Below are 10024 nucleotides of genomic sequence, written 5' to 3'. Positions count from 1 at the left end.
CCAGGAAATAAATTAGCATCTAAGTGGATACCAGACGTGTAAGGAAAATATATGAAAATAAATTTTAAAAAGCAAACTTTGAAAGAGCATTGTGACTGAAGAAAAAGGAACTATTTGTAGATAGATATCAACAATGTGCATAAGGTTTGTGTGGGCACTCAAAGTGAAGGGAGTCAATGGATGAAGTGAGTTGAACCATTTCCCCACGATGTATGCTGCGGTGGGTGGAGGCAAAATGTGAATGACATTTCAAAAGACCAATGGATGGAGCCTAGTGAATGGAAGGAGCCTACTGACCAAAGGCCCCTCTTTGCATGTATATTATGTATGCATTGTTTGGAAAATAACAGTCTAGTGAGATGGCTACAGGAAAGCTAAAAACTTGTTTCCTAAATGTACAAAGGATACAACCAATTCATTCAAAAGAGTGGCAAAGAAGCTATGCACCAGGGGAGGGAAAAACACAAGAAGAGGAAGAAAAGACAATTAACTAAGAAGCATGTAAGTGAGAATAAAAAGAAAGCCAAAGAATAATAAGCAAGTGCCTCACTCAAAGCCCAATGTAAGTTTTGGTACTGTAAACAACACGCAAAACCAAAAAACAGGAGGCCATCTTTTATTAGAAGTTGCCCGGTGATACACAGCTGAAATGATTCCTTTATGTGAAAAACATTTGTATTTTGTCAATTTTAAATAAAATAGCTTTAGAGCTTCTAGCATTCTCGTTTTTCTCACTGTATGCTACACTGAGGAGAAAATTATGTGGTTTAGTGGCGGAATCGCAGACCTGAGAATCTGAAGACCTTCTAATTTGGCTGAAAATATTTTGTTATTCTGGCAAATTGTTTAATCTCCCAAAGTCCCAAATTTGAAATATGTTCTTTGAAAGGTAAAAGAAGTTTAAAGCAAATTACTTAAATCTACACCTCTTTACAATACTGAATCATATCCTAACCAAACACTGATGTACAGCACGGCAATTGTCCTTAAGTGAGTTTTTGTTGTGCAAATATTTCCATGCATCGAATATGTACATTTAATTCTGTGACGTACGTACAATTCATTAAACCACAATTCTTTATTAATAGGAAACAAGGAAAAAATAGTACTAGCAAATCTTGTCATCTGGAATTATCTGAGGCACTTATTCAGGCCTTACAAATGGGATCAGTGTTGAAGCTATGCATAAATTATATAGTTGCGTGAAAACATCCACACAGACTTAGCACGACTGGCCTCTTTCATGCCTAGAGTGTTAAAGCACTCACCTTACAGAATAAATGTGAGAACAGATGATGACTGTTTTCTTACGTAAATACATAGGCAATTCTACTACTCTACTGAATTGTATGAAACGAAGCCTCCTACACTATCAGTAGAAACATTTCCTGCTCAGTCAAATACTTTACACACAACCTAACATATACTGCTTTAATACATAGCAATCATTTTGAGATACATTCTGCACTGCATCTTGCATTACTCATATGCAGAAAATGTTTTACATTATTGTGAACAAGGTGGCAAACAAGAACAGCTACAAATATACAAATAGATATATGCATGGCATACTGTACATAAAAGATGCATAAGTGAATGTCCCGTTTTTTAACGTGTCTCAAGTGTTGGTCCATCACAGGGATTTACAAGGCTACTGGGGAGATACTTCATACAAGTAGCTTTGCAATATTCAGCCTGCCCTGTTACTCGAGCCAAGAGCTACTTTTAACTTTTGATAAAATGCATTCAGTCGTTCATTCTGAGCAGGCCAGTCCAAAATGCAGTTTGATTTAAACATCCCTCGTCTTAAGCGTAATGTCTGATGCAGCTTGTAATCGGGGATGTCGTCAATAAAGATGAGTATGATGGAATCCCGACTTTGTTCAATAGCTTGGTATAAAGCATGATGTACTTTGAACCTTCATCAAAAAAACAAAAGTAACAATTAGCCCTCAAAATCAGAAATTGTTCATAAGGCTTAGCTGTTAGATAAGAGTCTAGATATCTAGTCGCATTCATGGATTGAATGGTAAATTTCTAGCACAAATGCTGTACATAAAGTCACTATACACGGGTAGGGGAGTGTGGTGGAACACTGCAGTAGGTAGTAACAGACAGATAGTCAGTGTGTTTGCATGGATGGTAGTTCAATGTGGCAGATATAGGAGAAACAACAAGCAAGCAACACACTGAGTTTTAGTCCACGAATAAGAGGTCAGAAAGGTGTGCCAGTTAAGGTGAAAGTGATTCTTGGTGTACCATGTATGTTGAAGACCTGGACATGTGATGTTACTTTTAAAGGCAGAGAGCAGCAGATTCACAGGGCTCAAAGGGTGTCTAGCTTGGAGAGTAAACTGCGTGAATAAACAGAATATGAGGGTGGATCAGGGGAAATGGCATGTGGTAGCTGGGAGTGGGATTTGGATCTGATGGATCGATTGGAGTTAGCAAGAGATTACTTCCGCAAGGTAACGTTGTTGAAAAATACACTAGGATGAGTGATGGGCAGAGAGAAGATCTGCCTACTGTTGGTGAAAGGAGATTACCATGGAGTCGTGTAGGTTGAAAACGGAAATGGTAGCCTTGGTAAGAGTTTTGGGCAGGGGTTGAAATGAGTAAAGGGGGAGATGAAGAATAATTCTTTAGCGGTAGGCCAACTCTGTGAGGGATAGAGCATTTGATGTGGATTAACTATATTTATTTTGGAAACAAGTGATTAAAGAAACTAAATTGTGCATGCCAATTTACAACTTAATTCTATTGTGGACTGCAGCAGAAACAGAATAGGCAGCCTATACTATACACACTAACCTGAAATTTGCAGAGATTAAAAACAAACAGGCAAAGTTACGAATCCCGAAGCTGCTTATATTTGTCAGATTTGGTAATGGGCTGAATTGGAAATAGGAAAGACTGAGATGAACAACCTCATGTTACTGTGAAAGTGTTCTGTTAAACATAAGAGAGGTCAGCATCAGAAGTGAAGGAGAGATCTGAACAGACAGCCCTGGAAGCTGTAGACCAGGAGATATATAATATCATGGTCTTATATGGGATTTGCAGGAGCCAGTGCATGGCCATTCATGTAGACGCTCTAAGTTTATTCCAATTTATGCTTTAGCATTATAATTTCACAAAAATACCATTTAAAAAAAGTAAACTTATCAGCAAATGATGCATTATAAGAATCAAATAGAAGAGAAAGATGTAGAAACCTAAAGCATATGGAGTGCATAATTTTAATACGATTCTAGACAATATTGTAAGAAATCTGCCAACTGCTACCCAAAGCAGCCGACGTCCATAAAGGGACTGAAATTCCAAGTAAGTATCTTTTATTTGGAATCTATTTCTGATTTGCTATGAAAATTTTAACAATAAGAAAATTCTACATTATTAGTTTTTTGTTGTTGATAAATTAACGATTATTTTCAAAAGGTGGGACTATCTATGTGCTCTCTTATTCATTACCTGTTTCAGTGTCACCTTTCATAAGAATTTTACATTCAGAAAAAAATCTATTTTACCTTGTCACAATAAACCACTAGTAGTGAGCATGCATGCATATACGTTGTGTGTGAGCAAAACTCTATACACTGTCTATCATGTTTGTTAGGCTTTGCAAGAAGTGGTATATCGCAAAAATACTAAGGGGCATATTTATACTCTGTGCCGAATTTGCACCAAAAATTTTGACGCAAATTCAGCGCAAACCTAACACCATATTTATACAATGACGCCCGACCCCGCGAATGTCAAAATTCCTCCGTGTGCATCATTTTCTGGATGCAGGAAACCGCCTTGCGTTAATGACATGCAAGGTAGGTGTTCCTGTCCAAAAAATGACTTTAAGGCCTGTGCGCCTTATTTATACTCCCACGTCATTTTGACGTGCAGGAGGGGGCGGGCCTTAAAAAACGGCACACAGCCTGATGTGCGCTGTTTTTTAATGCCTGGGTGAGGGCAGGCGTTAAGGGACCTGTGTGCTCACTTCCATGGTCTCTGACCATGGAAGCAGTCTAGACATGCCCTTCCCTGCCCCCCAGGGACACCCCGTGCCACCCTTGACCACCCCTGGAGGACACCCATGGATGGGGGGACCCATCCCAGGTAGGTACAGGTAAGTAGAGGTAAGTATAATTTTTTTATTTTATAAGTGGCATGGGGGGGCCTAACTTGGGCCCCCCTACATGCCACTGTGCCCAGTGGCCATGCCCAGGGGACAAAAGTCCCCTGGGCATGGCCATTGGGCAAGGGGGCATGACTCCTGTCTTTCCTAAGACAGGAGTCATTTCAAAGGGGGTTGTGCATAAAAAAATGGCGCAAGTCCGGTTAGAGCCATGATTTTTTACTCTATCCTGACTTGCACCATTTTTTGACGCACAACCCCCATTTTTCCCTACATCGGCGCTGCCTGGTTAGAGTAATTGTTTTTTACTTTGACCAGCCCGCAGCGCCGGCTAATGTCAATCCTTAAATAAGGCGCCCGCGTGGTGCGTAGGAATGGCGTTAGCCGGCGGTATATTGTTAGACACAAGCCAGCGTCGGCGCTGGTTTGCGTCAAAAAGTATAAACATGGGCCCCAGATTCCTATTTCTGTATTTTATTTAGTAAGCAACAGTACTAAGTAACTTGTTAGTCAGAATGCTCAACAAAGTGATATGAAACACAACAGGAACTGTTTATCAAAACACAAGATATGACTAGGATTACTATGATGATTGTCTGTAATATGAGCCATTCTAAGGGCAGAAACAATTTGTGGGTAGACCCACTCAAATGTTACAAAGCATCATGAATTAGAAACAAAAATTATATTGCAGTCACCAAGCTCTGCAAAAAACAAAATGAAGTGGGTTAGCAACCCAAATCTGTGTTGAAACAGCTGTTAATGTAATAAGCAGTTTGAGGTGACTGATCATAGAACAATATGCTGCTGTTACAGATGTGCAATAAAATGGTGACACATAAGAAGTACAAAACAGTCACATGTTGTAAAGTTTGGATACATGTTGCTCTATCAGAACCCAAATGAGAGACAGCTGAAAATATCTACTGAGCCGTAAGACATTCTGCACTCGGATAAACTAAATTACAAAAACAACAGAGACCCCTGGGAGCAAAAAATAATAAAACTCCAAAACACCAACTCCTCATACATACAAACACATCATTACCTTTCACTTATTACAAAATTAATTTATTACAAATATATATTTCTTTATACACAATTTATAACATCCCCCATCATATCACAACAAGAGAGAAAGTAGAAGAGAAACAAGTGCAATAATTAATTAAGCTTTACCCAGACCCCTTTGGGTTTTGTTGGGTTACCCTCTGTGGTTGATAAAGAGCAATCGGATAAACAGCATAACGTTTAATCAACAAAAATAGTAAAAGTAAAAACCATCTTAATCCATCCTACTTCCGATAACACTGTGTGATGTCAAAGCAGGTAATGGAATGTTAAGGATGAAAGGATATTGCTTGACCTGGAAGTGGAGAAGTGAAAATGGCAAACACAGGAGCTGGTTTCATCATGCTAGGTGCAAATAACTTTTGTAGATCTAACCCTGATGATAATGTGAATAGGACACAGATCTACTCTTCTGGGTCTACATATAAAATTTGTCCTGCAAAACATTTTGCCAAAATGTGTTCAATCCATGATAAAACAATGTACAGTCAAATGTGTCTATGCTATATTCAGCAAATACTTTAAACTACACCGTGGACTGCGCCGTACTTTGTTAAGCCCACCTCAGCACACCTGAGGCGCATGAGGACTCCAAGGGCTAACCTGCTTTGCAGATGGAGCTGCCCTATTTAGTGTGTCTTGCCCGCCGCACCTGGAAGGCATTGGTAGCGATTTAACTCACAACGTCCTGTCCCACAGCGCAGGGAACAGAAGCACTGTAGACCCCCGGCTAACCTGCTAACCAGCTAGCTTGCTGGAACAGGCCTGTTAAGCCTAGTTGCACTTGAAGCTCTTTAAATTGAAGTGTCCTATTCCACAGGGCGGGAAGCACAGCACCATGGACTCCAGGGGCCAACCTGCTTTGTGGCCACAGCGCGCAACGCCTGAAGCGCATTGGTTAGCGATGCAAACTAGTGCCCTGTCCTGCAGCGCGGGGAGCAGTAGCACCATGAACTCCAGGGGCCAAACTGCTTTGCGGCTGAAAGTGCCCTGTTAAGCCCACCTCGCGGCATCTGAAGCACATTGGTAGCGCTTTAAATCACAGCACCCATCCGTGGCCGGGCGAGGCTAGACTGGGGCACATATCTTGGTTTTGTTTGTTTGCGAAGTTCCCTTTCAGGTACTGTGCTTAATCTCTTCTCTCCTTCCCTGTTGTTGAAGATGATGAAACGGAAGGCTACAATTTCAATTAAAACTGATGCTTCTACACCTTGGATGGTTACATTAGGAAAGCAATGGGCGCCTTAAATGAACAAATAGAAATTGCTGAACGACGCCTATCTGCCACATTTGTTTCATCAACTCCTGACTCATCCGTGCATCTTGCCACTAAGTGTACTTTTCCACCTACTGACTTGCCCTAGTACCACAAGGGGCACCCCATGCAATCTCAGATCTGACCATTACGGGCCAAGATGATCAAGATGGTAGCCTACAGTCTGCATCTCCCCACAGTAAAGCTCCTCCGGCCAAACGGAATGGGTGCTTGGGGGCAAGAAAAGATACATTACCACCAGATTCTGACCTTATTATGGCTTCTGCTGTTAGTTTCTCCAAAATGCTCTCCAGTGAAGACTTAGCCAACATCCTGGTAAAACTCCTGGATAGTATTGAGGGCTTGTTAGAACATTTACTCATGCCTATAACTAAACACTTGGGTATAACTGAAGATCTATTGTGCTGCATGAGGGATGGGCATTTATGCAGCCTAGCGCCCCATACCTCAATCTGAGGTTGCGTGCACCCCCATGCTCTTGGTTGTCCACTCCTCGGTTGGTAGCACAAGCCTTCCTCAAAGTGATGATACCTTTGGCAATACAACCAGTAGTGCACCATGCCACTTCAATTGTCATGCCCACCTTGCACACAATTTGAATGTGATGGAAGTTTTGCCCACATCTGTAAGGGCATCTCCCTCAGCTTCCACGGAACAGTCTTAATTACCAGCTTCGTTAAATCAACTGTCAACACCGTCTTCTCATAGTTATGCAGGAGTTGGGGTGAGGAGTGGCCCTGGAGCTCCTCTAACCGAGTGGGCAATAATCTGCCACTGGCAAGCTCTCCTTATTTGGTAGTGATGATCAACATACCTCCTTTGACTCATGGCATAACCAAATCTGTGGATCAACTAAAGAATAAAGTCACTCAGTGGCTTCATTCCAAGGGTATATTCCAGCTTAATAGGACAGATCCAATCCTGGGGGCCAAAAGAATTGGTTGGATTGGCTTGTCAAAGAAGGTCCTTATGGGGGACTGTGTCATCATGAACTTTAGGCATTTGAGATTTGTGGGGGAATGTTTGTCTAGGTAGACATCACTTATTTCATCTGATGGGAATATTGCTCTTACCCCTTTAGGTTTATTTCTATTGTCATCTGCGTGGCATTTCTTTGCCATCTTTTGGTCAACTGCCCATGACAGGTTCACGTTGCTTTCACAACCAACCAATGATTGCCTCCAATGTCTCTGACACCCCCCTCATTGCCATTTCAAATAGGTTTCAGGTACTGGGCTCCTTCCAAGACAATGATTGATTCTGCATCAGGGAGGAACTATTTTTCCAAAAGTACCTTGGATGATTATACAGACGTTTTGGTGAACCAGGTTGAGGAACTGGAGAACCCTGTTTCCCTTCATGCATCTGAAGGTGCTGGCCTTGTTTACCCCTACCCCTCATCAGCCCAATGTGTCTGCTGATTCTGCCTAAAGTGGCCCTACGGTTGCTCTCCCCAATTTGCCACTCTTAGATGACAGCCAGAGAAACTTGCCAATTTGTTACTTAGAATGTGTGAGCGCTCCAAAATAAGCTGAATCTTCCAAAATGGCTCCAAATTACTTTGGCTTCTGATATTATTTGCATTCAGGGGAACCTGGTCTGTGGACCCAATTTATGTTGAGGGCTTCTGTTCCTATTTTTTAGATGCTCTGTCATATTCATTATGGCGGGCAAAGAGGGGCCTACTGATTTTAATATCAAATATGTTGTCTGTTATTCTTGGAAGGTTCATGTTTGTTTTGCCCCGTCCCAGTCTCTTTGGTCCTGACTTAGTGGTGGTCAACTTTTATAATAATGTATTTGATTGGTCACGTAATATTATGGTTTATGCACTTGAGGCTGGGTTGGAAGCCTTCTTATGCCCAATTCAATCTAATTTTATTATATTATGGCTGGTGATTTTAATATTCAGGTTTGTTCTTTGCCGGCTATGCGGATATGTCGGATTACAAATACAGAAGAGGCAAGTATCCAGCATTTCCCGCACAATGAATATGGGGATGCACTTCATTAATCTTTAAATACAACCTCCTTTTACTTACTATTAGCTCAATGATAAAGGGAAGCGGATTCTCTCTTTCACAGGTAGATTCCTGCACTATTATTGACCATGTTCTTCTCTCTTTGTCTGCTAATAATTTGGTTAGTTCTCTTCGTGTTACCTCGCCTGCAATGAGAGATTACAGCTCACTTTTTTTTGTCTATATTCTCTTGGGGCAAAAATGTTAGCGACTCTGAATGTGTAGTTAACATTGCTCCGGTAAGGCCAAATGGTGTGGGAATTAAATGAATAGGGACTGAACCAGCTAGTACAAAGGAACTCCTTTGAGTTTGGCTAGTGTTTAGAGATGGTGGTGGATCATGAAAAGTTACTGGCATCCCTTGACAAGGCCAGCAGGTCACTAAGTGCTCTTCTTACATGACCCACAAGTTGTAATAACTCCCAAAAGCATGGGATTTGATCACTCATGCACCATGGCGTCTAATCTCCTGAAATTTGCTTTACATAGTACACTAAGGGATCACCCAACTATTAGACTATTGCGTAAGAATTATAGCCAAAAGCTATATTCCTCAAAGACTCGTATGACAGATGACGACTGTGACAACCTGCTTAAAAACGTAGCCCTGGTGCCCCTCACCGAGGTAGAAAGGGAGGCACTGAAGGGTGAGCTGACGGCTGAGGAGATAGGGGAGGCAATTGGTGCCTTACAGGTGGGAAAGGCAGTAGGCCCAAACGGGCTCCCAGTGGAGCTCTACAAGGGGCTGAAAACCAGGGTAGCCCCATATCTAACACAATGTACCGCTAGGTGCTAAATGTGCAGCAACTGCCAGAAGATCAAAGGATAGCAACTATAGTGATCATTCCTAAAGAGGGGAAGCCGGCAACGCAATGTGTATCATATAGGCCCATATCTCTATTAAACATGGAGGCAAAGGCACTGGCCAAGGTGCTGGCCACCCGGCTGCAAACGGTGATCACCTCCATTGTACACCCTGACCAATCGGTGTTTATGCCCCGGAGAGGCACCCGGCTCAATATCCGTCGACTGAAGTCACTGGGGGGCACCCAGGCAGCGCTGTTGGCCCTAGACGCAAGGAAAGCATTCGACAGTCTGGAGAGGGACTATATGTTCACCACACTTCGTAAACTGGGGCTGGGGCTGGGGCTGGGTCCGCCGTTCTGCACCTGAGTTAAGCTACTTTACCAGAAACCACTGGTGAGGGTGAGAGTAAACGGTGTGCACTCCTGCACTTTTGCACTGCAGAGGGGTATGAGACAGGGATGCCTGCTTTCCCCTTTGCTGTTTGCACTGGCCCTGGAGCTGCTGTCAGCCTGGATCCAGCAGGACCCTTTGGTCCGGGGCGTCCCAGGTGGGAAGGGGTGGGAGGAGCGTATTTCTCTATACGCAAACAATATTATACTATACACCACTGATCTGGCTCGCTACATTGACAGGCTATTACAAATCTTCCGCACCTTTGGAGATTACTCCGGGTATACCATTGACTGGGACAAATCCCTACTGTTCCCCCTGATGGGAGAG

At 42.5% G+C, this 10024-nt stretch overlaps 1 protein-coding gene across 5 annotated transcripts in view; it reads right to left on the bottom strand.

The window, feature by feature from the left end:
• Positions 1-602: 602 nt before the first annotated feature.
• TLR3 (toll like receptor 3) overlaps positions 603-10024 on the bottom strand; it is a 292328-nt gene continuing 282906 nt past the window's right edge. For 4 of the 5 annotated variants that reach the window (XM_069200038.1, XM_069200047.1, XM_069200054.1 and 1 more), the window contains one exon: positions 603-1919. In XM_069200038.1, the coding sequence (XP_069056139.1) occupies positions 1691-1919 (229 nt within the window). In that variant the 3' untranslated portion in view covers positions 603-1690. The remainder of the gene's footprint in view (positions 1920-10024) is intronic. The other variant, XR_011194199.1, reaches the window with a different exon arrangement.

Source organism: Pleurodeles waltl, chromosome 1_2, assembly GCF_031143425.1.
Source record: "Pleurodeles waltl isolate 20211129_DDA chromosome 1_2, aPleWal1.hap1.20221129, whole genome shotgun sequence".
Lineage (NCBI taxonomy): Eukaryota > Metazoa > Chordata > Amphibia > Caudata > Salamandridae > Pleurodeles > Pleurodeles waltl.
Note: the sequence above shows the minus strand (reverse complement) of the source record. Positions and strands in the feature narration are given on the sequence as shown.